The sequence below is a fragment of the Diceros bicornis genome, chromosome 4, assembly GCF_020826845.1.
Source record: "Diceros bicornis minor isolate mBicDic1 chromosome 4, mDicBic1.mat.cur, whole genome shotgun sequence".
NCBI lineage: Eukaryota > Metazoa > Chordata > Mammalia > Perissodactyla > Rhinocerotidae > Diceros > Diceros bicornis.
Genome location: NC_080743.1, coordinates 65,050,309 through 65,078,296, shown reverse-complemented (window position 1 = coordinate 65,078,296; position 27,988 = coordinate 65,050,309). Strand labels below are relative to the sequence as shown.

Genomic DNA, 27,988 nt, shown 5'->3' with positions numbered 1-27,988 from the left:
CCACTAGGCCACCAGCGCTGGCTGCTATATTGTTAGTGTTTTTTAATTCATTATTCTTTCAGTTTTTATTGAGCACCAACTACAGGTGAGGAACTGCTATAGATGGTGGGAATATTTAAGTGAACAAAACAGATAAAGCCCCTCCCCTCAAGGACATTGTGTTACCCTCTCTTGATTCTTAAACAAATTCTTTAAATTTCTTGAAGGAAGGCTCCCTGAGCTCCTTGAAATTCAGCCAAAGCTCATCTGTGCTCTGTCCGTGAGCACCATGTGGGCTTCATCAGGTTATTTGGTCTGTCACCTCCTGTAGACTGGATCTTCCTCCAGGACAAGGACCGAGTCTCTTGTCTTTGCATCCTCAGAGCCTGGCAAAGTATGAGGCAGGGGAGAGGAAGACTAAATCTAGTAAATGAGTCAGTTCCACCCAGGAAAGCTTACATCTGCTTGTTTGTTTGTTCTTAACCTTAGAAGGCTGTTTATGTGCTAAACATTTTGCCCAAAGTCACAGAGAAGCTTGGATCTTGGTGAGGACCCAAGCTCGTGATGAGGGCCCTGATCTCATGGTGATGATTCTGATGTTTGACTACAAGCACAATACCGACTGGACATTTCCATTTTAAATAAATAACTATTGCTAGAGTATTCTTTTGTGCAGTGCCTGAAAGATTAGAGAGAGAATGGCAGAAGTAAGAAGATACTCAGAAATAAGAGATGTACTTCAGGAATTTTTCTTAATGAAATGTGATGAGCTGTCACTATAGACTGAAATCAACTATTCCCTGAAATTCCTATGGATCTACCCAGAAAGTCATCTTTCCTTCCTCCTTATCCTGACTACCACCCCAGGAAACGGCTAAGTGAGTCCTCTCATTCCACTGTTTCTCTCTTCTCAGAATCAGGCTTCAGAAGAAGCAATTTCCTTTTTCATTCACCCTGAGGAACAGTGGAGCAATGATGAGCTCACACTGCCCCCTCCTGGCCCCGCTCTCTGACAAGGAGCACATATTTACTGTTTCCTGACCTTCTTTTGCTCCTATTCCTGTAAAAGAAGAAAAACAACAGAATGCCCCCACAAAAGTCAAATGTCTTTATTTTATATAAAAAAAATTTTTACAGTTTTAGTTCCTATGTTTGTTTAAGGAAAAAAACTCTAAAATTGCCATAATGTTTAGATCCACTGCAAACTGTAAAAACAAGCTTTTTATATATTAAAAAAAAAAAATTTACATTTTACAATTTTCTACATGCATGCACAAGGTCTCAGCTCTGTAACCCAAAAAAAAGAAAAAAAGAAATCTAGATCCAACAGTGGCAAATTCTACATTTACAATCTCACTTGGAAGAGACTCAAAAAGCCCCTTTCCTTTCACACACAGAACACATCACAACAATCACACACCAGACTGAATCCATCAGCAGACGCTGCCCTGTGGGGAGGGCAGAGGAAAGAGAAGACAGACAGACTGACAGACACCAGGGAGGGGTGAGGGAGCTCATCCAGGCCCAACAGAGAAGGAGAGAAGCACAAACTCTGGGAAATCCATGTTTCAGATGAGAAGGTTCCAGGATCCCAATGTCTCATCACTGGTAATGCAATCAGGGTTTGCAACAGGAATACTGAGGTGGGATGGAGAAGGAAAAATTAAGGGCTGAAGTGAAGGGGGATGGGAAGAAAAAATGAAAGACTAAAAGGAAATACAGTCACAGCCACATAATGATGTTTCTATCAACAACGCACCGCATATACAATGGTGGTCCCATAAGATTAGTACCATATGGCCTAGGTGTGTCGTAGGCTATACCATCTAGGTTTGTGTAAGTACACTCTGTGATGTTCGCACAAGGATGAAACCACCTAATGGTGCATTTCTCAGAATTTATCCCCATTGTTAAGTGACAAATGACTGTAAACAAGAATAAACAGAGAGCATGAAGAGTCGTTTAAGAGGAAGGGACCAGTGGGGACAGTGGCAGAGTGGCACGGTAGGTGAAGGACTGAGGCACAGTATCCTGGTGTGGAGGGAAAGACAAGCAGTCCAAGGTGACAAAAAGAAAGGCCTAGTAGGTATGGTGGGGATGGGCTAGGATGCCATGTAGTCATAGAAAAAAGAGCACTGGAGAAACCCTGCCACGGCATCCCCTGTGGTGATATGGGGGCAGGGAGTGGCAACAGGTGGGCACATGATGGGACAAGCAAGGTGGGGGACACTGCTCAGAGGGACTGAGTCAGCTGCCCGCCCCACAGCAGTTCACAGCATGAAAACAACTTCGCATATAGGAGAAGCAAAAGACAAACACAACCATACACTTGACAACTCATCCTGACATTTTAAAAAATAATAATAATAATAATAATCAAAGAAGACAAAGATACCACAGTTCTGACGCAAAGGACCAAAACACTACCATTCTCAGTCACAGCCCTTAGTGCTTAGAGAGAGAGTTTGGGGGAAAAAAATTTTCTTTTTGTTTTAGGAAAAAGGAATGAAAAAATCACAGTGATTAAAAACATGGCAGGTTCTTAAAACAAACACTCCCCGGTCCCTAATCTAGGGCAGCAACTAAGATCCCAAATACTTTCCCTCTCCCCACCCCAATTCGTTCCTCAAACCACACCACATCCCACTCCTGCCCACAAAAGCAATCACCCCAATCACCATCCAGGCCCTATTTTCCAGGATAGTGAGGTATTTAGAAATGTGACCCTGAAGGGACTCCTCTGAAACCAGGTCTTCGAAGAGAAGAAGAAATACCTTCCCAGATCCCCAGGCCAGGATGTATTTCACTCAGGCCTATCCAAAAACCACAGCCCTAGCCCAAGGCTGACCTCCAGGCCCTGCCTAAGTCAGCCCCACAACCCACCCCTGTGGGACAAAGTAAACACTGGCTGAAGAGCCCTTCTCTAGTAAGTGGTGGGTGGACAGATGTGCTTTTTCAGAAAGGACAGCAGAAGAAATCCCTATCACTAGGCTCCATCCTGCCCAGGCTGCCACTATACAGACAGGAGGCCTCCCTGGTGAGAGATCAATGAGGATCATATCCCAAGGGCACTCCAAAAGGCAAGAACCAGTGAGTTTTCCAGGAGAAACATGGGCCTATAAAGGGGCATTGTGAGTTATTTAGAGGACTGGTCCAGGGGCACGCTCCAGCCCAGCCACCAGAACAGTCCTCCACATAGATCGTGGCTGGAGGTATATGGGTGTTTCCTAGTTCTATTCCTCTTGGCTAAAACTACATAATTTAAAGTTGTCTGATTTAAAGGCTCAAATTTACACTGAAAATATGTATTAGAGGGTCAGCGAATTTTGCTCAAAATGAGACCTACACTCTTTAGAATTCAAATCGGGTTGCAAAGACTATGGAAGCTAAATGGGTGAGGGGTTAAGTATCCACAAAAGGCAGCAATCCTGGTCCCTCACCCCAGTACAGAGGGAGACCAGAGCCCAGAGAACCAGGCAGGGAGAGAAGAGGAGGGGATCTTGGCAGCCAAGGAAAAGAGACCCCTGAGGCAAAGAAGTAGACTTAAGGCAGGGGATGAGGAGGAGCTGCTGGCTTCCCCACAAAAGGAGATGAGGCAACAGGTCTCTAGAGCTGAGAGAAGAAACAGCGGGAGTGGGGGGTGGCTGGTGAAGGAAAGAAAAACGTTTGTCTAAGACCACAGGGGTTGGGTCAGGGTCTGCAAGCCACTAAATCCGTACAGGAGTCTACATGCCATCCTTCACCGGGAGGGGGAAACCTGCCCCTCCAAGGCAGGAACGAAGATGTGGGCAGGTTCAGAGGGTAGGGCTCAGTGATGTTCACAGGGGTCTCTCTTGCCCTTCCCTCAGAGGCTGCCTAGGAAAGACGCAATGGAAGAAGGATACCATCCCCCAAGGCCCAGGAAAAGTGGTCAGAAAGGGTTCCTGCCTCAGTTTGCCTGTGGTCACATGAGACCATACAAATCAGAAACAAAGGCAGAGACGTCAGGGTTAAGGATGGGCTCTTCCCTTGCTCTGAATATATGTGGATGGGGAAGGGAGGCTCTAACAGCCTATGTGTGCTCTGAAGGCTGGGGGAAGGAGGATCCAACAGCTGGAAACAAACAACCCCTGCAGGGAGACCCCTGACTCTGAGGCTGTGTGGGAGGACGCGGGAGAGCTGTCCCAGAACTCAGGGTTTGTTACGGCGGGGTGAGTGGGCAGGAGGGCCGGATTCCCCCGCCATCTGGATGCCGCGGGAAGCCACTGCCTGGGAGGAGTTTGGCACCATGGCTCTCTGGAGTCATGTCTGTGCCCCACAGAGACACCCAGTGGGGGGCCACCGGACAGACCTGCCACAAGAACCGGGGTTCGCGAGTGGGGGCTCACGAGGGCCCTGTGCCCTTTCAGAAGAACTGTCATCTGGGAAAAGAGGGAGAGAGGCACTGATTCCTGCAGGGCCTGGAGTGATACAAAAGTGAGGGGATGGAAAAAAGATAGGGGACTTCCCAGATACTGTTGACAGCAGGATGGTCTCTCCAGGTTCACATGGGGTCAATAAGGAAGAGGGGAGGAGTCAGAGAGGGGGGTAAGTAAATTCAAGTAAAAAAACCAAGAGCAAGAAGAAGAAGGGCAGCAGGAATGTGGCCTGGGAGCCAAGCCCCTGCCCACCACCCTCAGGAGCCCCCCGCGTCTCCCGTTCCCCCTGCTGTTGCACAGTCACACCGAGGTCTCAGACTGCAGCCTCATGACAAACTTGTGCGACTTGGGATCCACAAATTCCTCAGAGAGTTTGAAGAATGGGACCTTCTTGGTGCTGACCACCAGGCTGAAGTCCTGGCGTTTTAAAAGGAAAACAATGCCATCCTTGAGCCCATTGGTCACCGGCTCCTCGCTCACCAGTGTCCACTGTTTGGCCAGCCAGCGTTCCTTGTGGTACTGGATAGTGGGTCCGGCCGCCAGGTACCGCTCCAGAAAGGCCTGAGGAGGGGAGAAGGGGCTGTGTAGGCATCTCTCCCACCCACTCGCCATCCTTCATCCCCTGGGGGCACCACTTCCAGAGACAACCAACATGTCCCCAGCTCACTCCACAAGACTGTAGAATGTTAGAGCAGGAAGGGGCCTGAGACCATCTGCCTCAGACACTTGTTTTACAAATGAGGAAGCCAGAGCCCACAGAAGTGTGGTGGCTCAGCAGGGTCAGGACTGGAGCACGGTTCTCCTGACCTCTCATCTTTGTAATTCCCCCTATACCATGCTGTGACCTGGGCAAGCCCTCCCTCATTCTTCTTTCCTCTCCATACAGCTCATATGGTTAGCGTGGAGCAGGTCTGCACCAGCAGAAAGCTAGAGGAGGTGTCATGGTTACAGTGCAACATCTTCAGTCACTTGGTCACCAAGGATGGCTCAGGGGAAGCAATTCTAGGAAGCTGGCAAAAGAGCTGAGTGGGGTTAATGGCTCAAAAAGAGCACAGAGCAAAGAACACCTGGTAGAGGTGAGGGGGATAAAGGTGGGACTTTGGATCTGGAAATTCCAGAGTCCTTACAGAGAAAAGAAATAGGTCTCAGCCATTCCCAAAATAGTCCTGAAGCTCCCCCTTCTCCTTACCACCTAAGAATGTGCAGAGATGGGGTGGATGGGGTAGGAATGAGAGAAGAGACTATGAGGAGGTGGAGAGGAGAGAGAAGAATGGGTGGAGGGAAAGGAAAGAAGTAAGAGAATTTGGGAAAAGGAAGGTGAAAAGAAGAGGCCAGAACTGGGGAAAGAGGAAGGAAGCTGGGAGCAGAGTGAGCCTACCTTGGGCGTCATGTCGTGTGTGATGCAGAATTCAAGGTGCTGCAGGATGCTCTCCATGGTGTGGTAAGGTTGCTGCTTGGTGGTCCGAAGGTACTTCTGCATGGCCCGGGCCATGGATGCGAAGATGGCCTGGGCGGCCTCCCGGGGGTCCATCACCTCCCTGGGGTTCTTCTGCTCCTCCTCCTGCAGCCGCTTAATGTGAGTGAAGGCCTCCTCCACCGCCACCACAAGCCTGGAGAATAGGAGGGGTCTGGACCAGGCGCCCACCTCTCCTCTCCGCCCAGCTCTGGCCCCCCCAGCAGCCTGAGCGAGGTCAGGCCTTTGTACTCTCCCAAAAGCAATACAAACCCATCTGGGCTTTGGGGGCTGTGCGCGTGCGTGTGTGTGTGTGTGTGAGCATGTGCGTGCATGTGGATGTGAGAGAGTGTGTGTGTGTGTGGTTGGAGGGGTGAACTTTCCCCCACTGGGGACAGGAAACAGCTGTATAGCTCAGTGAGCCCAGCCCAGGGACTCACAGAGGACAATCTAGTGTCAAACCCAGAGCAACAACCAGGAACTGTGCTATGGGAAAGATGAGCACTGCATCAAACCCTAGGAAAAGCCCTCTTAATAAGACCCCCAAATCACACTTCATCAGGTGAACAGCTAATAGATATAACTACGTGAAATAACAGATTCCTATTCAACCATGACAGCATGGGCAACATGAACTGACATCTGTTGAGGGGGAGAGATATGCAAACAATTTGCTACAAATCAAGAAGAAAAAGGCAAGAACACTATATAAAAATGGGGAAAGGAGGTGAACACACAATTCACAAGAGGCCTGAAAGGCTGAACAATATATGAAGTCATCACTTTCTAGTAATTAGAGAGAGAATTAAAATGTTAATAAGATACTACTTATCCATCAAAATGGGAAAAATTGGGAAGATGACTATAATCCAAACACTGGTTAGGATGGTGGGAGCACTCTATGAACTACTATGCAGTGATAAGATGTGACACCGGATGAGGATAGACAACATGGGTGAATCTCAAATAGATAACGTTGAGGAGGAAGCAGGAGAAAGAAGCCAATTCACATTAAAAGCATAGAGACACACAAACCAACACCAGTATCCAGAAACCCAGGAACCCGGGAACTTCAAGGAGCTTAGGATGGCATCCGGGCTAAGTAAATGTGTGGATCTGCGTATGTCTACCGTTTCTGTTTCTTCTTTTGCTTCCCCTGAGTGTCTCAGCAAGGTTCCTTTTGAAAAGATTCTTTAGTCTCAGGTGAACCAAGGGACTCCTTGTTACAACCAAAGTAATGGGGGAAGGAAAGGGTCCCCTATGGGCCAAGAATGGTGGTGACAGCACAGGAGATCCAAAGACCCTCATCAGGACAGAAGGTAAAGGGGGTAGGTGACATCTCTGGTTTCCTTCCCACCAGGGCCATTTCTGAGACAAATGGAGACATGCTGGAATGTCACCGAAATGGGGTTGTGGTCTCTGAGAGGGGCAGCAGCCTCGTGTTCTTACAGGGTAAGTCCATCAGTGGAGCGCACTACCTTGAGCGTGAACTGAGGCTGCAGCTGTGCAGCCTTCCTCCCTGGAAGCCTGGAGATCGTGTGGGAGGAGGGGCAGAGGGCAGAGTGGATGGTCAAGTCCCAGGGCCCTCTGCTCCTCCTCCCTCATGGAAATCCCGACCAACCAAGGCGGGACCTGGCAGCAGTAGTCATCAAGAAAGATTCTTCAGGCATGACTGAAGTTCACATAATAATGTGAACAGGAAAAAGGAAGGAATACGGGCACTGGAACCTCATTTTTTGCAGGTAGAAATGTACTGTCTGCTGAGCAAGCCTTCAAGATCGTAGGTAGGACGATCTTGGTAGGACGCCTACCTCCACCAGATTCCCATCTCCTGGTTATTCAATAATCGGTACATATTGCAGATATAATTAAAGCGCCAAGTCAGTTGACTTTAAAATAAGGAGATTATCCTGGCAGGCCTGATTTCACCACATGAGCCCTTTAAAAACACAGTTTTCTCCGGCAGAAGTCAGAGAGACCTGTTCCTGCTGGCCTTGGGGGAAAAGTGAACTGCCGTGTCGTGAACTGCCAACAGGATCAGGTGGCAAGGAACTGATTCTGCCAACAACCAGTGAGCCTGGATGAGAGTCACCTTGATTTCAGCCCGTGAGACCTGAGTGGAGGGTCCAGCTAACCCGCGCCTGACCCGTGGAACTGTGAGATGATAGACACGTGTTGTCTTACAGCACTGAGTTTATGGTCATCTGTTACAGCAGCAACAGAAAATGAATGCACACCCCCACCGATAGCATCATTGCTCATCTATTTCCAGCAGTTACAGAAGCCCGTTGGTCTTGCTCTCCCCAGCCTATCCACACCCAACAGCCCCACCAGCCAGGCACGCCCCTCCACCCCAGGGACCCACCTGGCCCTCCGCTTGCGCACCCTCCGCTCGTGCTCGGCCTCCTCGTAGTAGTACTCGTTGTGGCTGTTGTCCCGCCTCCGAGCCGCTGCTGCAATCACAGCCCGGGACTGGCCCGTGGAGTTGTTGGTGCTGTTTTCTGCACAGGAGCAGGAGAGAGAGGGGATGGTCACTTGGGAGCGTGGCCTCGCTTCCCACTCCAGGGATTCTGGAGACAGCAACCTGACATGACCAGAGGAAGCTGTACCCACCCCCCAGCAATACTTCCCGTTTCCAACCCTCCTGGCCACGTCTGAGGGAGGCTCCCAGGAAAGCAACAAGGAGGGCACTGTGGGGCAGCAGTCCTGCACATGGCCCTCCCAGTGCAGGAGGCTCTGGAGCTCACAGAGCCAAGGGCTTAGGACCAGGGCTGATGAGCAGACACAGAGGAGCCAGATTGCGGGACACAACATAGCATAAAGGGACAACAAGTAGATCAACAGCTAAGACCAGCCACCTGGAGTCAAGGAAACTGACAGAACAGCAGAGGCTGGGACATGGGCCGGGGAAAGGAGAAAGCAAGGGAAGGAGGGTGAGAAACAGGGAGGAGGTAACTGGGAGTCCTGCTTGGGAAGAGACCAGGAGCGCGGAGGAGCAGGGCCGCTCACCCTCTCCAAGGGAATACACCTTGAAGCCAGACACTTTCTTGGCCAGGACGGACTTGGGCAGGTTGAGGAGGGCAGGGTTGTAGACAGGGAAGTCATGGTAATACTTCTCCAGGATCCACACTGCCACGCGCTGGATGCTGTGGGGGAGATGGCAGGAGGGGGAGGGAGAAGGGACAGACAAGGGGCACAGGGGAAGGGGCGCATCAGGGCAGGTTGGCAGGGCAGGAAAGGACACAGGACAGACACAAGCTGCTTGCAAGAAGCCTGGCTCAGGGCCTGAGGTCTACTTACCAGGCTCCCAAGCCTTCCCCAGGGCTGGGCCTGCTAGTCCTTCCCTGCTGTGCTAAAGCCCAGGGGAGAAAGGGCATTGGGCCTGGGTCCCCAGCAAAGGGTCACCTCAACCCCTCCAGCATCCCCTCAAGATTCCCCACAGGACTAGGAGGTGCTACTGGTACTCTGTGTGGCCTGGGGGCCTCCTGCCCACAGGGGGACTAAAGAACTCTCCCCATTATCTCTTCTTCGGGAGGGGTCCCTCCTCGGGCCACCTCATCTCAGGGACCACACACTGAGTGCTCACAGAGACTGTGTCTCCAAGAAAGAGCTAGAAAAGTGATTCCAAAGAGCCCCTGTTCATGCCCACACCTTTCTCCTCTTTGGTCCATCCCTCTGTAAGATCTGGCTCTCTAATTGTCTGTTCATCTGTTCACTCCCAACTCCTAACTCCCACCCCATCTTGCTCCAGGACCCTGCGCATGACCCTCCCATCAAGCAGCAAACAATGTGCAAAGTACTCAACTCCTTCCCACACAGCCCTCCTAGCCCATCACCTCCAGCTTCAGCATCACGCCCTCCTGCCCTACAGTCCCGTCAACCTCTTCCCATGCCCGTTCAGCCTGCTCCCACGTGCCCATACCTGAGATGGCCGACGTTGTAGAAGCGGCTGGCCCCATCAGTGGAGCGCACTACCTTGAGCGTGAACTGAGGCTGCAGCTGGCGCAGCTCCAGCAGGACTACTGCCAGGTAGTGCACGAAGAGCAGGGCATCCACCAGAGACACGGCGAACTGCACCACGCCCTGGTAGCTGCGCTCCCGGGCGTCCAGGATGCGCACGCCGTAGAAGAGCCAGTAGGAGACGACGAGCAGGAAGACGAGCACCATGAGCAGGGCGCGCAGCACGAAGACGCGGGGCAGCGAGGCCTTGGGCCGGCGGAAGAACAGGGCCCAGCTGCCCAGCAGCAGGATGAGCAGCTTGAAGGCCACGGAGATGAAGAGGCCCTCACAGGCTGTCCCGCATGGCTCCAGCTCCTCCCGCCACAGCAGTGGGGGCAGCAGCAGGAAAGCCAGTGGCGTGAGGAAGGAGAGCAGTGCCAGCGTGGCCCCCACCGCCACACCCAGGTGACGGGAGCAGTCCAGCGGGACACTGTCCTCCATGTCCTTGGCGATGCGTGTGAGGTCATCGTGGGAGATGCTGTGCTCTGAGGTGCCCGTGACTACCGTTGTCGTCTCCCCCCAGTTGTCGTCCTGCAGCAGGAGCGGCCACAGCAATGAGGGGAAAAGATGTGATGAGGAGGGGAAACAGGGGAAAGGAGGAGGGAGAGAAGACAGAGAGGAAAGCATGGGAGAGGAGAGGAGAGGAGGGGTAATCAACAAATACGCAGCCATCAAAGTATTTACTGAGCTCCACCGTGTGCCCAAGCCCGGCCTCTGCAGGGATGGGACGTCTGAGACTTGGTGCCCAAGCCCGGCCTCTGCAGGGAGGGGACATCTGAGACTTGGGGCCTCAGGAGCTTCACACCACTCAGCAAAACAGGAAAAAACTGTGTGAGCACAGAGGACCCTCAGAGCAGACGGCCCAAGAGAGATGCCAAAGGAGCTGCTCCGGCAATGACTGGGATCAGAGATCAGACTGGCAAAGCAGGCAGGCTTCCAGGAAACCATGCAACCTGAGCGACCCTTGGGGGCAGGTGACACGAAGAAGTGACTGAGTCAGTGGTTCCCAGCCCCAGCTACACACATTAGTATCATCTAGGGAGCTTGGAAAATAACACCAATGCCCAGATCCCATTCAAGAAGGTGTCAACCTTTATTTTTTAAAAAGCCCCCCAGATGATTCCAATGTTCATCCAAAATCCAGAATCACTGAACTAAATGATCTCTAAGGCCTGGCTACTTAACATGTGATCTGTGGACCAGCAATGTGGTCATCACCCGGGAGTTTGTTAGAAATGCAGAATCACAGACCCCACCCCACATGTACTAAACCAGAATCTGCATTTTAACAAGATCCCCATAAATCACTCAAACATTAAAATTTTAGAAGTACTGCCATAAGTTCCTTCCAGCTTTCACAGCATTCCATGATTTCAGCAGAAGCGAGAGGGGGAGCACCCAGGGGCAGGAATGACATGAGCTCACCCCCAGAGGACTGTGAGAGCGGGGGATCCATGTGCAGGAGCAGAGCAAGGTGAGGCTGAGAGCAGCCAACCTGCAGCGCCAGGCTAGCAGGAAGCACCTATCCTCCAGGCACCGTGAGCCACTCAAGGCTTCTGACTAAGGCAGTGACCTGACAAAAGAGGCGGATGAAGAGAAGAGGACACCAGGGGGAATGGAGGGTGGGAGGATGAACGGTTAGTACAGGGCATGCAAGACATGGTGCAGACTTAGGGTCACTCTGGGTCTCTGGTCTCCCCAGCCGGCTCTGCTAGGCCATCTGAACACCCACAGCTCACGGGCTGCCTGTTGCTAGAGACAAGAGGGTGGACAGGCTGAGGTCCCCAGGTGGCCTTCAGAGTGTGGTCCACTCAAGCTGTTTCTCTGCAGAAACTAGACACCATCCCACAGAGGAGCCCCAAGACCACTAGTGGCCATCAATGCCCACACCCTTAACTCCTGGACAGCCTGGGGTTATGGAATCACATTTTGATACCCAGGGGATTTAGGCTACCAGACTAAGATATGGACTGGAGAGTGTAGGAGACTGCCTGGCAGGGTCAACAATTAGGGGGTTGAGGAATCTCCTCTCCCAAGGACAGGAGAAGGGTCCGACCTGTAGAAAGTGGATGCGCTGACTGCTTTCAGCTCAAGAAACTGGGTCTGCTCCTCACCCTAGTGTGACCCCAGACATACTGTCTACCCTCTCCAAGGATCAAGGGCTTGGGAACTCCTCCCCTACAACAGGGGAGCTGATCTCAGGGTCACTTCAAAAACTCAGGAGGGCAGGTCTCAGGGAGAAGACGAGATTGGGAAAGAGGTAGAAAGAACATTTCCCTCTGGTTATCAATCTGCTCCCAAAACCCAGGAATTCCCAATGTCAGTCACAGAGATTTCTTGTGAGGAAAAAGGCACTGGGAGTCTCCAGCCGTCTAAGATGCTCCCAAGAAGAAAGAGCAGGAGGAATGCAACATGGGCAACCTCAGAGTCATCTCAATCCCACCTCTGTACTGTGTTCTTCCTACTGACATCCTGATCAGGTGAACAGGATGGGCCAGAGGTCAGAGCAGAAGCGACCTGCTCACTCACGTCCTGGAGAACTCTCTTCCAGCCCCTCTCAGCCCTCCTGCCTCACTTCTCCCTCCCCTTCTTCCATCTACTCCTCCCTCCCTCACCTCCTTTCCCTAAGACCTGGGTGATGTTATTCCACAGGCCCACACCAGAGGGCGGTGGAGTGCCCACACCTTAAGGCTCAAGGAAAACTCGGCTCCCACACCCCTGGGCGCCATACACCACAGCCCTCCTACTCCAGATTTCCAGTCTGCTGACTAGTTGGCATCGGCCCAGAGAAACCAGGCAATTCCCATTACAGTCCAAGTCACCCCCACCTCTCTGGAGATGAGGAAGAGGCTGCTCCTTCCAAAGGGATCTCTACTGAAATTCCCTGAATTTACTGAAACAGGGTCCGACCTTGGGACACTAAGCAGAAGGAGGTATGACACAAGATGCCCTCCCTGATCTAGCCTCTGTCCGAAGAGACCAGGTTTCCAGGCTTTTCCCCTCTCTGATGGACCTCCAGCTTCTCCAAAGATCAGACTGGAAACACCCGGCCTGGGCCTCATCCCTGACACTCACCCGCTCATCCCCTCGCGTGGACTCGTTGTCCAGCAGGGGTTCCCCTGGGGCCTGGATTGTCACCGACTTGTCCCCACGGCTCCCATCTCGGCTCTTAGAGCGGTGTCGGTCCCGGCGGTCCCTACAGCAGGAGGCCGGGGGGAACAGGCACAGAAAGTCAAGGGGAGGACCTGGGTCTTCTCAGCAGCCACCCCAACCCCACCACCCCTGCTCATGCCCACCTCTCAAGCGCCCCCAACCCTCCCTCCACCACCTGTGTCACTGCCACCGCTCGCCCACCTGTGCTTGCGGGAGCTGCGGGAGTGGCCCGACTTGTAGGAATAGCCCGAGTACTGGGACTCGGTGTCCATGGCGTCTGAACGCCGTGCCTTGTAGCGCTCCAGGGCCACAGGATGGGGCCTTCTGGGGGGCCCCACAGCCACCTCCTTCAGCACCGGCTTCTTCAGGCCAAGGGGCACCTTCAGGAAATCAACCGTCACCCTGAGGGACTCTATTTTGCTGGACGGGTGGGCTTGTCTCAGAGAAAATCAAGCGACGCTCCTGAGGAGAGGAAGCAGCTGGTTACGGGTGGCTGGAGCTCCCTGGGGGGTCAGAGCAGAGGAAGACCATCCCCAAACAGCAGCCACAGGAAGCTCAGCCACAGGAAGCTAGCCACTGCCTGAGAATATTCCACCCAGGTTCCTGCTCTGTCCAATAGGCCCACTTCTTCCTGCTCTGCCTCCTAGAAAGAGCAGCCCCAGATTGTGCCAAGGGCTCAGGGTGGAGGGAAGATGGCCAGCAAAAGCCACCCAGAATGACCCCAGGGCAATGCTTTCCTAATTCTCAGCCAGGAAAACTAAGGCTCATAGAAGGCAGGCTCTGGCCAGGCCAACAGGCTGGACCAATGGAGACCTGAGAGAGCAGAAAGCAGCGGGCTTCTTTCCAGAGGCTACCCCAGGCCTCTCCTTCCCCCTCCACTCATCTTCCCCCCGCTCACGACTTCTGAGTGTGCCCACAAAAGGCTGCCTATGGCTGCTTCTCTTGACGCCATCTCCCCAGCATCTAAGTCAAACACACCCATAGTTACTGGCCAGGTGGGGCTGGCTGCTCCCCTTGAGGGTCTGTGTGTGTGTGTGAGTGTGTGCACGTGCATGTGTGCACATGCACACTAAGAGGCGGGGATGAGGGATGGAAACTACGGATAATGTGGTGCGGGTGGGAGGAGAAGGCAAGTAGAAACCGTTCTCCAAAAGCCTAATGTCCTGAAACAGGCAAGGTCATGAGTTTATCTGGATATTTACGGGCTGAGGGGCAGCGTCTTTCTGCTATACTTTCACCTTCTAATTCTGCAGAGGAGAATGACCTCTCCTTCTCCCCTCTTCCCCAACTCTCACCCAAACCTGCTCATTCTTCAGAGCCCAGCCCCACCTCCTCACAGAAGCCCCCCACCTACTCTAGCACCCATTGCTATATCTTCCTCTCTGACCCTGACCCCACTGGTAATCATCACCACACGCTGAGCACTTATTTCCAATCTTCCCTCACTGAGTCATCAACTCCTTCTTAGGCACCTTCTATGAACCACACACTCTGGTAGGCCCTGGGTATACGGTGGTGAAACAGACCCTGAGTTTACAGTCTAGTGAGGCAGATGCACACTGAAGAAGTGAACAGATGACTATAAATGACAAACTGTAGGAGAGATGGAAGGAGAAGAACAGGACGCTATGAGAGACACGACGGGGAGCAGGGGCTACTTTAGACTGGATGGTTCTGGAAAGTATGAGAAAATGACACCTAAGCCTGAAGGAAGAGCAGGAGTTAACCAGGTAGAGTGGAGGGGAAAGCCCGTGCAACAAGGGCAAGGCCAAGGCAGCAGAGAGCTCTCCACTGGAGCCAGAGCTGAGGAGGTAAGAGGGCAGTGCGAGGTGCAGCTGAAGAGGCAGCCAGGGGCCAGGTGATTACAAGGTCCCGCGGGCCAGTGAAGAGCCTGGGTTTTATTCTAAGGGCGATGGGAAGGCTGCAGAGGATTTCAGCAATGCGGATATGGACTGGGAAGAGGGGAAAGTAGAAATAGGGAGATGAGTACGGAGACGACTGTAGTCGTGCAGGCTCGGATGGCGCACAGCAGCAGAGGAGGTGAGGAATAGTCACGTCCGAGACATGGTGGTGGTAGGATCAACAGGACCTAAGGAGGACCGGCTGCAGGGAGGGGACTGTCAAACTCTCTGGCTGAGCAGCAGAGTGGCTGGGAGTGTCATTATAAGGTGGGGAAGACTGGGGAGGAAGACAGTTTGGGGAGAAAGTCGATGAGTTCAGCTTCCAGCGTGCTGAGTTCACGGCCGTGAGACAGGCAGCTGGGTGTCAGAGGAGCTGGTCTCAGAAGAGGGTCTGAGCTGGAGGTATGGACAGTGTGCAAGGTCAAGGGAATGGATGGGATTATCTAGAGAGAGGATTAAATAAAGGGTCCCTGAGAACCCCAATATGTAAAACGAGCAGGCAAAGGGGCTTAGAAGGTGAGGCCAGAGCAGCAGGAAGGCCAGAAGAGCGGGCTCTCATGCAGCCAAGAATTCAGAGTGTTTTGAGGTGGGAATAAAATCAGACAGGTCAAGTGCTGCCGAGAGGTCAATTACGTTAAGAACTAAAATGGGTTTGCTTTGTGTCGTTAACTTTTCTCCAGCTAAACTAAACCATCAGCAACTTGAGAATAAGAAATATGACTGATACATATTTGTATCCACACCCTCCCGTGGGCACACAGCTAGTAACTGATACCCAACTAGTAAATGAACATGCCTCTCTGACTCTCAGGAAACCGCAATGACTGTTGGGAGATGAAATCGATGCTAAATCCACTCATTTATCTTCCTAGCAGAGTTATCTGGAGGCATTCTGTGGCCTAGTGATGTTTGTCAATATCCCTATGTCAAGGAAAGCGTGTGACAGAGACACAATACCTTAACCCAACCCTAAACCTTCTTCAAAATCTCTGCCATAAACAGGGCCCTTGTTCATCGCCCTATCTGCAAATTACACATTGGGCTCCTCTGCCCCGTCTCCTGAGAACTCACTCTACTGGTTTAGTCCTCAGTACAGTTTAGGTATCTCACCTGTATCTCTCTTGCTGTGGTTCAGCCTATTCTTTCTAGTCCTCCTCCTAAAAACTGAATTTCACCAGGAGGTTCAAAGAGAGCAAGTAGGTTACAGAGTGAGGGGGGTGGAGAAGTAAGGAGGAAAAGGACTGCCATGGGTTGGGGTCTAGAGAGAGACACCAGAACCTGGACTCTCATCTCCTCAGCCTGCACACTCATGTCTGCCAGAGCCAACAGCAAAAAGAGCCTGCAGTTTGCCCCCAAGGATCGGGGTTCAAAACCTAACTCTCTCACTGACTAGCTGTGCGACTGTGGGCAAGTTACTTAACTTCTCTGTACTTTGTAGCCTGGTAGGCTTATCAGTAAAATAGGGAAAAGAACGATACCTACTTCATGGGGTTGCTGTGAGGATCACAAGAGTGAAAGAAGTGCTTTCATAAACTGCTCAGCTAGTAATTAGTTAAGCAATTAATACGCTCTGGCTCCAGGATCACTCACACTCCCCAGACACTTCCTCTGAGACTTTGGAAAGAAGCAGTATAAATAAATTCTGCTGTTTGTATGACTAAATAAAGAAGTCACATCCACACACACACACACATCCCTGACCAGAACCACCACTTCAAACACACCAAGGAGGGAAGCTGATGCCATTGTTTCTCCTATAGATAAATTTCAAGGCAGACAAGGGTGCCAGTCCCTTCCCAACCCTTTGTTCTGAGCTGCTCAGCCTAGAGCCCCCTATCTTCCTCTCTGCTACTCATCAAAGACCCAATGTCACCCAGCTCCCCTGGACCGCTTCTCCCACCACGACCAGCCCAACTCAGAGTGCCCCCAAAGCTCTGAAACATGCTCCTCTGTCCACCCCTACCAAACAGAGGGGCCAAATATGAACCAATTTCTGAGACTCTTGCCCGCTGTCCCTTCAAGTACCCCAGGGAACTAATCGAAGCACGGGAGAGGCTTGGGGGAGGGATGGGAGGCGAGAAAGGAGGAGGGCAGAAGTTCCCTTGTTTAATCAGTCTCAGCAATCAGGGGTTTGGAGGGTCTCCGGGTGGGCAGCGTTCCCAGGGAAGAGAGTGGGGGAGGGGATCATTGGATGAGATCAACAAGTGGAAATGTCAGAGGCATGACGAGACGGGGAGGGAAGTCCGGACTTGGTGCAGGGCAGGGAGTGCCCTGGTCTGGGACGCTGTAAAGGAGAATGTGTCTGTTGCTTTTCACCTTGCCCCCACCCCCCAAGACACACAAACACACTCACTCAGTCCCCTGCTCAAACCAACCATGGATTATCTGGGGTTAAAAGGAGGCCAGAGAGGAGAGAGGGAAGCAAGAGAGAGTCCGTCACAAAAGGAGACCCCTCTCCCCTCCAAAGGCCTTTTAGAAATAAAATTAATGGAATGTGTCTCAGTATCATCCCAAGGGGCTTGGGGGGAGGGCTGGGGGGGAATGTGGGGGCTTTTGTCCCGGCTGCCCAGCTTCTCCCACATTGATCACCATGGCAACCAAAGCCCCCTGTTGCCTAGGTGATGGCAGCTAGGTCCTGGAACCCATACCCAGCATCCAAAGCGAGGGAGGTTATGGAGGTGGGGGGGTTAGGGACAGAGGGGGAGAGAATGGGGTTTCTGCTTTGGCAGCCCCAGCTTTTGTCTGAGCTCTGGGATTGGGTTTCTTCAGGAAACAATCGGAGGCCTCTGGAAAAAAATACACTCAGAACCTGGCAACAGGCAGAGGGAGCAAAGCCCTGGGGGGGGGGGGGGGGGGTGGGGGGAGGTTGGTGTTGGCCAAAGTGCAGAGCAAGCCTGGACCCCTTCCCAGTGCCCCACTCAGAGGAGCAGCTCAGATGGATAAGGCCTCTGACACAGACACAGACAGCCCCATATGGGGCATGTGCTGGGACCGAAGACCAGAGGGCAGGCGGCTATGGTCACCACCTCCTTCTCCTGCTGCTCTAGCCCGCAGCCACCCCTCCGCCCAGTCCAGCTCCTTCAGCCTTGGGGTGGGGAAAGGGAGCAGGGCAGAGATGAGGACGGGGCTGGAGGGAAGCACTGTGGGATCCAGGGCGACTCTGTCAGAGAAGAAAAGGTGGGGAGGGGACAGGACACAAAAACGCACCTAGAAAGGGCACCTATTGTCCTCATCTCTATGAAAGACAAGGCAGGAGGTACCAGACCAGCAGTGCAGTGGAAGAACCTGGGTTGGACTTTAGAAAGGACTTCCAGCTGGAGGGGGGAAGAGGACGGGAAAGAAGACAAGAAGCCAAAAGTTTTCCTCTTACAGGCAGGGGACCACTGTTTAAACAAATGGCCTCCCTCTCCTCAGTCCAGGATGAGGGCAGGGTGGTCCTGCCTGGATGCAGGGGAATGCGCATGATCGCCTCTTCAGACCCCTCCTGCAGAGGAGTCTGGACCCTTGCCCATTAAAGGTGTCTGATTCCTACACAAGAGCCGGGGTCTCACTGCATGTGCCCTGCACCCCCTTCCCCACTACAACTTATAGGAGGATGTGGACATGGGGGTGCCCCCTAAGCTTCACCCACCACAGCCCCAATGCTCTAGTAAATCAATGTGAGTCCCACCCAAAGTGCTGGATGCCCACCTTCCTGGGTGGCACCAGGAGTCCCATCTCCTCACTCAGTATCCAAGGAGCTAGATGTCTGTCCAGAGAGATAGAGCACCTTGCCAAGTCATTCAAAGTCACAACTGTCCCTCTTCAGACCCTGTTTTTCCTCTTTGCCATGCTATTCCCTGAGTTACATCAATGTGTTCAATCCAGGCCTTCCTGTCAGACACAGGTGGGGGTGGCAGGTGTCCAGTGGGGGGGGAGAAATGCAGAACCTAACACAGCTCCCATGGAGGAGAGGGAGGTACCAGAACCCCTGACTGTGCCCACATCATTCCCCAAGCTCTCCTTCTCCCACCCCCCAGGAGGAGACAGTGGAATGACGCACCCAGTTCTCAGCAGGTTTCAGCACTAAGCTTGAAGAGGCCTTGAAGGTGCAACCCCAAGTTTTACAGACAAAAAGGTGGGTTTGCGAGAAAGAAGGTGGCTATCCCATGGTCACTATGTCTGAAGCAGCTCTTTTTTGGCCTGCATTGTTAGGAAGACCTTACTAACACTGTGACTTTGAGGTGTGCTCCACTCAGAGGGAGACCAGGCTCCTCCTTGAGACTCCTTCTATTTCTTGGACTAGCCAAGACTACAAGGCCAGGAAAAGAGAGAATGTGCTGACTCCTGTCCTACCCCCTCTTCTCACCAGTGACAAAGGGACAGACTAGACAGGCCTAAGCCAAACCAGTTGAGACCAAAGAGCCCCCTTCTTTCAAAAGGGTGGCTTCTGCCCCACCCACCCACCAATCCTGACTGAGGATCCTGATGTGTCTTCATTCATTCCCATCCAGCCTTGCACCACAGACAAGCCACCCATCCCAGAGGCCCATGCTGGGTTTTCCCTACCAGAGAAAGAACGAAGGCACAGAGTGGGCCAGGACCAGCCCCAGGCCTAGACCAAGAATGGGATGGAGATGTTGCTCCCACCCTTATTCCTGTACCCTGAAAAAGGCCCAGTGTCCTTGGGTGACAGTGCTGTCCAGGAGGCCAGAGAGAACGGCTGGATCTCAGGGCTGATGGGTAGGAGGAGCTGGACCAGGGAGCCCAGGAGCTGGCACCAAGTGCCCTGCCCCCACCCTGCTAACCCAGCACTCTCCCAGGACAGCCCCAGACATGAGCTCACCATCCTTAGAGCCCCAGGGCAGGAGGCAGGATCCTTCTCCTCATGGGGCTGCGGGGCTGCGTAGCAGGGGAGGGGCAGTGCTTGGGTCACCCAGGCGTCTCCGCTTCCAGAGCAGCTGCTCACCACCAGACCCCAGTGTAAGGAGCACCGCAGGGGAGGGTCCATGGCCTGGGCTCCTGGCCAGGACACTTGAGCTAGCATTCTAACTGAAAAAGAGCTGGGGAAGGCAGAGCCAAGCCCCTCTCCTCCTACTTCCTTAATTTCCCTCCATCTAAGGCAGAGGTGAGGCTGAGTGCCCTCCAAATCCACAGACACACTTAAAACACAGACCCCCACACACATACACCCACATTCGTATTCCCCCGATGAAACCTGGAATGGCTCCTGCCTGCCCCACCCAGCTCCACCCACCCTGGCCAGGCAGGTTCTGTAGAGACCTGCTCTGCTTTCTCTCTGGCACCCCCACCCCCACCCAGCTCTCAGAAACTCCCTGCTCCCCAACACATCACACACAAGCACACACACATGCGTGCGCACACACACACCACAGCACCTCATTCCCTAGCCTCCCCCAGACTCATTTCCAGTCAGTCTGGAAGGGAACACTAGGCAGGGGGGACTAGTGTGCAGTAGAAAGAGTGAGTAATCCCTTTGGCATCTGTCCCAGGTGGGTGCCAGAGGGGAGACAGGATGCTAAGCTGGTAAGAAGGTAACCAGGACTTCTAGATGCCTGGATGCTGTTTAATTTTCACCAATGGGCAGCCCCACAGTTCCCACCCACCAGGCTCTGAGCTTCTTCCTCCCTCAGCTAGGGCAAAGGACTGGCCCCTACCTGCCCACCAGGTAAGCTGTGGAAGAGCCAAGAAGGAAAACAGGCACCTCGAGTTGTCCTCAGGGACAGGAGAAGGTAGACAACGGGTGGTGGGCAAGCTGTGTTGACCCTCAGGCCAACTTCCTGTGCACTCCACGCTCCCACCCTCCTGGAAAACAAAAATGTGTTCCTCTCTCTGTAGCCTACTGTCCTGGATCAGCCCCAACAGTCCCCGGCCCCAAGAGACCTTCAAAGCCTGCTCACTCAGTGCCTGCCTTGGAGAGAAGGAGGTGGAAAGCAGCTACTTAGGAGGAGGAGGCAGCCAACCTTAGGTTTGTGTGTGGATGGGGACAGCTATGATGTGCGGACACTGACAACAAGGGCTGGTTTGTACGGGAAAAGCAGTAGGGTGGGACTAAGGATGTGAGACGCAGTGTGGCTGAGGGTGCAGGTGGCAGGCCTGGGTTTCCACACTCTGAAAACCTTGTCGTCACACCTCAGCCCAGGGCACCAGATCTGGCAAGTCAGTCAGTTCTTATCTGGGAAAACCGAGCCAGTTGAAAGGCCCAAGTACCAACCAACCTCCACCATCTTGACAAACCCACCACCTGAGGTTTTCACTCTTTCTGAGGAGTCGCAACATCCACCATCCCTTGTATCTACCCCCTCCATTCCTGGAGTAAGACAGGTGACAAAATAAGTGTTTCTGATCACACTCAGCTGTTTTTTAAGTTACTGCAGTCACACCTCTGGTTCAGCACCTGTTCCTGTCCAACCTCTACGTACCCTAAAAAGCCAGAGCCCCCTCCCCAGACTCACACACAAACACACATTCTCTCCTCTGGCCAGGGTGGGGGAGCCAGGAACTCTCTGGTGAAAGTGGGGGTCTGAGCGATATTGTTAGGGGGGTGCTGGAAAACTCTATAGATAATGAGGGCCAGGCCCCTCCCAATCACAAACAAGACTCCATGGGCTATGGTGGCCGGAGCCCTCAAGTGTGAAGCAACTCAGCAGAGAGGAAGAGGCCAGCCCCAGAGAGGCTCTGCCCAGGTGGTGGCCCTGCCCCAGGCTGGTGACAATGAGGTGCTCCTCTTGGGAGACCCCATTCCTCCAGGAGACTCCATCTGGCCCCCTCCCTCGGGAGTAGACTTCTCTACTCCTCAGCCTGACATCTGGACTCACGTCTGCTTTTCAGGAGATAAGAGAATTATTCAAGTTCAGGATTAAAGGCAATAATGAGCAAAATTAGACCTAACTGGAATGCGAGTAGGGAAAGACAGAAAGGGCACTTTGGGAAACGGAAGAGCCAAGAAGTGAGATAGACCTGCCACAGCCTCCTGAGAGCAATGTCATCTTAGATGAGTCGCATGCCTTCTCTAAACCTCAGTTTTCATATCTGTAAAATGGGGATAACAGTGCCCACTTCAGAAGGTTAAGAGTTTTCAAAGAAATAACGTATACAGAGTATCACAGAGTCAGGTGCAGAATAGATGCTCAATAAATGTCAGTTCCCACCTCATTCTCCTTTAGAGGGTGCACTGCCAATCCCCTCCACTTCCTGTTCCCACAGCCTCATTGTGAGAAGTAAGACCCCACCCAGAGTAGAAGGAATCACCTTTGGTTATAGTGTTGGCCCCAGCCCCCAAATGACGGCCCCTCTCTAACCGAGACCACACCCAGGCAGTGCCTGAGAGAGCAGTCTCTTCCCACTCTCTGCCGCTTTCCTCAGGGGCTCCTGGATCCCCTCCCTCCTCTTCCCCTTCCTCCTTCCACACTCACAGTAGGGCAGGGCCTGGGCTCCAACCACCTCCCACTCTCTAGTAGGTGCTAGGCCCAGCCGTGTGTGCAGTGGCAGGGGAAGGAGGCCCCAAGCCTCTCGCCCCACCCCAGCCCCAGCCTCTTCCCACTCTCCCTTCTCACTGCTCCACCCTGACTACCAGGATATCCTCAGCTCTGCTGATTCCAAGCCGGCTTCTCCCAAACCCGTTCCCAGCTGTCATGTCCGTAATTACCAGCCTCACCAGGGGCATCAGACAAGCACAGTAACATCTCATTTCCAAAGGGCTCCACCGTACAAGGCCTCTGCCTCCCACTCGGGAGCAAGCAGGGTGGAGGAAAGGGATGGAAAGAGTCTCCCTGAGCCACCTCATTTCTCTCCAGATCACAAGAGAAGGGGACAGAGGGCTGCCCACGTCAGATCACCAAGAGGCAGGCTCAAGAAGGGAGGACTGCTGGGGGATGGGCGTGAGTAGGATTTACTCCCAGGGCCTTTCTTCACCTCTGCTACCAAAATCTCCCTATGAACAAGGCTACCCACCTAGAGAGGGTGAGAGGGGAAATTTCAGGTCAATTCAGAGGGGAAGTTGATGCCCAGTAAAACAGGAAGATGAGTACACACAGGGATGAGAAAAATGCATGTGGGAGGGAGCTGCCCAGGAAAGAGCAGTTTTAAAAAAGTCCTATCCCAGGGGGCCGGCACGGTGGTGTAGCAGTTAAGTTCGCGCACTCCGCTTGGGCCCAGGGTCCGCCAGTTCAGATCCTGGGCGGGGACCTACTCACCACTCTTCAAGCCATGCTGAGGCAGCATCCCGTATAGAAGAGCTACAACTCTACAACTATGATACACAACTATGTACTGGGGTTTTGGGGAGGAAAAAGAAAAAGAGGAAGATTGGCAATAGATGTTAGCACAGGGCCAATCTTCCTCAAAAAAAAAAAAAAAAAAGTCCTATCCCCCTACCCAGATCCTGAGAAAGGGCAATAATACCCCAGCCTCTCCTCTCCCTAATACCTCCATCCCCATCAACTACATAGGACTTCGTTTTATAGGCAGGGAAACTGAGGCCAAATCTCCACTTTATCCTTCAATATCCAATAATACCTAGCTGCATGTGGTTCACCAACGCCCCTTGATCCTTCTCTCTCACGCTCAGCCTCTAGCCACAGTGCCCTCCTCCATCCCCTCCCTGTCTGCCTAACTCATCCTTTAAATCCAGCTAAGGTTGATCCACACAGTGGAATACGATTCAGCCACGAAAAGCAATGAAGTTCTGATACATACTACAACGTGGATGAACCTTGAAAACATTATGCTAAGTGAAGGAAGCCAGACACAAAAGGTCACACATTGTACAATTCCATGAAACATCCAGAATAGGTAAATCCATAGAGACAGAACACACATTGGTGGTTGCCAGGGGGTGGGGGATGGGGAATGGGGAGCTTAGCGGCTTAATGGGCACAGGTTTCCTTTCGGAGTAGTCAAAATGTTTTTAGGTAGAGGCCGTGGTTGCGCAACACTGCAAATGTACTAAATGCCACTGTTCACTTTAAAATGGTTAATTTATGTTATGTGAACTTCATTTCAGTTAAAAAAGAATCCAGCCAAGAGCACATCAACTCCAGGTACCGTCCCTGACACCCAACCCAGGGCCAAGCACTCCTGCTCTACACTCCAGTGGCCTCCTGAACACACCTCCATATAGCACACACTGGGCTACAGTGAATCAACGTGTCTGTGCACGTCTCCACTGTGAAATCCCGTCTTATTTGCCCCTCCATCCCCTGTGCTTCACACAGTGCCTGGCAGACAGTAGGCAGTGCCCAACACGATCTGCCAGAAGAGCAGAACCAAAGCCTATCTCCTCTCCCCAACCCAGAACTCTCTCCTGTAACAACACCAATCAGAACCCAAACCACACCAGCTACCACTTACTGAATGCTCTCTATGTGCCCAGTACCGTGTGAAGTGCTCTCTCTATATATTACTTCATTTAATCCTCATAAACCGAGGAGGTAGAGCCTATAATTAACTCCATTTTACAGGTGAGGCTTCAAAAAGTTATCTATTTTCTCTGAGGTCACAGAACTAAGAAGTGGCAAAACCAGACATTAAGAGCAAACTGAAACCCAGGGAAGGAGGCCGCTGGGGGGACCCGGAGATCCTTGAGCAAGGCCCAGCCTGGGGTTGGAAGATGGTGTCTTAAGACACCTGAGAGGCTGAGGAATGGAGTTTAAGAACTTGCCCAACGTCACACCACAATTAAGTACTAATTCCAACCAACTCTGACGGACTCTTCCATTTGGGCCTCACAGGTTAGGGAGCTGTTGAGGGAGGAATAAGCAAAGGAGAAGACTGGAGGCCCTAAAACTCAGAGGGGCTGAGGACAGTCCCAGATCTCTTCCCTCTTCCTCTGCAAAGCTTCTGCTAGCCAAGTTCACGCCTCCTTTAACCAGAATGACCTCTTGGAAACCAGATGAGCAGATAAAAGTCTGTCCTGCTCTAGGGCCAGGGAAGAGGGCCCTTCCTCAGATCTCAAAGGATTGGGGGGAGAGGGGTCACACCAGAGAGGGCTGCCCCCGAAGAATTAGAGGAAAGAGAAGGCAGGAGCAAGACAATGGGGGAGGAGTGGCCAATGTGGCCACTAGTTCCAGTCCGAAGTACTTTCAGAGATGGCACTTCCTATTGTCTGACCACAGCTCCTCCTCCTTGGAAGAGCACCCCCACCAGCATGTCATTCATGTAGTGAGAGTACAAAGAGCAAGCAAGGTACCCCAGAAGCCAGAGCACAACATCCCAGAGACAAGTGCCTCGTTCACCCTAGCAACCCAACCCATCAGACAGATGTCAGAGAATCATGCTTTTTTTTTTTTAAGTCTAGTCTTTAATTACTCTGCCCCTATCCCTAGTCCCAACATTTTGTAACTCCCACTACTCTTATCCCGAGGGCCTTAGGAAAGGTGGGGAGCCCTGAGGACTAAAGACGGAACATTCCCATTGCACATGCCCATTAGGGACTCTAACATTCCAATTCCAATTACTCAGAGACCCTAATGGGCATGTGCAATCAAAGCCTCAGCTCTAAGAACTGGGTGTCTCCATCTAACTTCTGGCAGCAGGAGGAAAATGGCTGAGAGAGTGAAATGGGCGAACAACGTGTGCATCCTAAAGAAGATGGCTGGTCCCTTTTCTTCACCCCAAAAGAGAAAGGACAAGAGAGAGGAGAGGGAAAGGAGGTGGGTGCTGCTTCTCTGGGGAGAGATAGATCCACTTCCACACTATCATGATGATGAGTACAGCTACGATGGGTGCCTGCCCCTTCCCCAACACACAGACATTTGCCCTCTTGCAAGCTCATCCCCTAATCCTCACCCTCAGATCTGGCCCCAGACCACAGCTTTATCCCAAACATGCTTCTTACCCGGTAAAAGGGAAACTCTGTGATAAATCACACAGATACACTTCCAGAAACTCCTGGAGAAACACCCTCCACTGCCCTCCCCAGAACTCCCATGTGACCTTCTCAGCCCCATGGGCAAGGAACCCAAGTTGTTCCTCACCAGATCTCATCCCTCCAGGCATGCTCCTTCCTCTTGCCTCCATCCCATACCAAAATCCCAAGACCCTCCGGGAACTGTAGGATCCTGGTGGCAGAGCAGAGTTAGCAGGCTCTGAAGCAGCAAACTCCAAGACAGCTTTCCAAGAGAATTGTGGCCTGAGGGGGCTGAAGTTGGGCTAGGAAGCCAAGAATGTAGCCTCTTCACCCACCAGAACCCAACCTATGATGGTGAAGGAGGAAGTCCCTCTTATTCTTCTCCCTGAGTCCTCCAATCTCCCAGATTCCTCTAGGACTACAACAAGAACCCCTTCCCTATTCCCCACAATACACCCTTTTCTAGAAAAACCCACCTCCCAAAATAGGCACCTCATAAGATGGCCCACTCGCTCCCACCCGTAGGTCTCAGATACTTAAGGCACTACCCTCAAACCCAGGCAGGGCCATCCCAGAAGCCTCGGAATCCTCCAGACAACACTCCCTTTGGGATCTCTGCCAGGAAAATCTGCCTGCAGAGGCAAAAGGTAGTTCCCCCAACACTCTCAAAAACACACACACCACTTGAGGCAGGCACACAGACTGGTACTTATATCTATCAACACAGGTTACACACAAGAGAACACAGATTCATTCACAAAGGTGCACACACACCTATCCAGGTATGTCCCATTCTGCTCTTACACACCCACCTTCCTCAGTACCTATACACCTCTTTCCCATAAACCCTCCCCAGTACACACACATAGATGCACATCCTTTCCTCAGAATGTACACATAAATACATATCCAAACACATGCAGACACATAGTCAGCCGCTTCCTGGTTGCACGTACACTCAGGCACCGAAAAACAACTATACCTTCAAACCCAGGGGCCCACCTGCAGGAGCATGCAGCACGTCAAGGCATACACACTCAAAAACAAAGAATCATGCACACTGATCCTCCACCAATCCTTTAAAACTCACTAATGCAGAGCCCACAGCCCCCTAAATAGGTAAATATGAGTGGGGAGAGGGATGCCGGCCTCCTGCCCCCTGGGCCCGGATACAAAGTGGGTCTTCTGCCACCAGCTCCATCCTAGAGCTGCACACACACCTCTTCTACTCTCCTTGGCCAGCTCCCCAGACTCCACATCATACCCTGAACGCACACCTGCCCCCATGCCTCCCCACACTCCCAAGGTGTGTATGCACCCCTAAACACCCTCGTCTTCCAAAACCTCCAGACTCTGATCCTACCACTGCCTCTCCCCCCACCTCCAACACACTCCCAGTCTCCGGATTCAACCGGCTCCCCCGGGATCATTAAGGCCCCTGCCCGGCCCGGGGCCCAGGAAAGTCCCCGGCTCTCCAGGCCCGGGCTCCGCCCCCTCCCCACGCGCCCCTTCCCCTCCCCAAAGTTGGGGGGGCACTCTGCTGTGCAGTGGGCGAACACCGGAAAGGGGTGGCCCAGAGCCCCTTCCCCCATAAACCACCCCCCTCGCTCGGGGGCTGGGCACCCCCTGGCCCCTTGCATGATTGTCCTCCTCTTCGGCTTCTTTTTTTCTTTCTTTTTTTTTGCAAACTTTGCCCGCGCCCCCTCGGCCCGGCACTCACCCGCCGCTGCGAACTGCCGGGTGGGCTCGGCGGGCGCCCCGCTCGGCCCGGCGCCTTTGTATCCGCAGCGCTCCGGGTCGCTCCGAACTCCGCGCTCCCGGACGGGCAGCGCGGACGATGGGGGGATGTTAAGGGGGGCTCCTGAGTCTGGTCACCCCTGTCCGTCCCAGACCGCTGCCTCTTCCCCCTCAAGGCCCCGGGGGCAGGGGGCCGGGGGGAATGGGGGGCGCTCAGGCTCCCATGGCGGGACCAAGGATCAAGGAATCAGGGATCAGGAATCAGATCAGGAGCCGGCGGCGGAGGGGGGAGGGGGCTCAGGGGGAGGGGACGAGAGCGGAGGGGGTGCAGGGGGCGGGGGAGCGCGCGCTCCCGGGTGCCGCCTCCCGGCTGTTCCCGCACTCGCCGCCCCTCCCGCCGCCGCGTCCATTGTCTGCGGCCCGGCTGTTCCCGGAGTCGCCGCTCCCCTAGCCTTTCAATTCCAGATGCCCGGCGGCCCTCCGCGATCCTGGGAATCAGCGGCGGTGCTGCGACCCCGGA

At 53.1% G+C, this 27,988-nt stretch overlaps 1 protein-coding gene across 1 annotated transcript; it reads right to left on the bottom strand.

Annotated features, from left to right (window-relative positions):
- Nucleotides 1-1,072: 1,072 nt before the first annotated feature.
- VANGL2 (VANGL planar cell polarity protein 2) lies at nt 1,073-27,720 on the bottom strand. The gene is made up of 8 exons (XM_058539591.1): nt 27,452-27,720; nt 13,183-13,443; nt 12,904-13,024; nt 9,752-10,359; nt 8,839-8,975; nt 8,195-8,330; nt 5,755-5,986; nt 1,073-4,937 (listed from the first exon to the last, which is right to left on the bottom strand). The coding sequence occupies exons 2-8, from the start codon at nt 13,251-13,253 to the stop codon at nt 4,677-4,679; spliced, it is 1,566 nt and encodes a 521-aa protein (XP_058395574.1). The 5' UTR covers nt 13,254-13,443; nt 27,452-27,720; the 3' UTR covers nt 1,073-4,676.
- Nucleotides 27,721-27,988: the final 268 nt, after the last annotated feature.

What these genes read in the sequence shown, in the direction of transcription:
- VANGL2 (XM_058539591.1), bottom strand. Translation starts at nt 13,253, where the DNA reads ATGGACACCGAGTCCCAGTACTCGGGCTATTCCTACAAGTCGGGCCAC. An exon ending in CCACGCGAGGGGATGAGCGG is followed by an intron (nt 10,360 to 12,903) that starts GTGAGTGTCAGG and finishes CTCCTGCTGCAG; the next exon opens with GACGACAACTGGGGGGAGAC. An exon ending in TACAACGTCGGCCATCTCAG is followed by an intron (nt 8,976 to 9,751) that starts GTATGGGCACGT and finishes TCTCCCCCACAG; the next exon opens with CATCCAGCGCGTGGCAGTGT.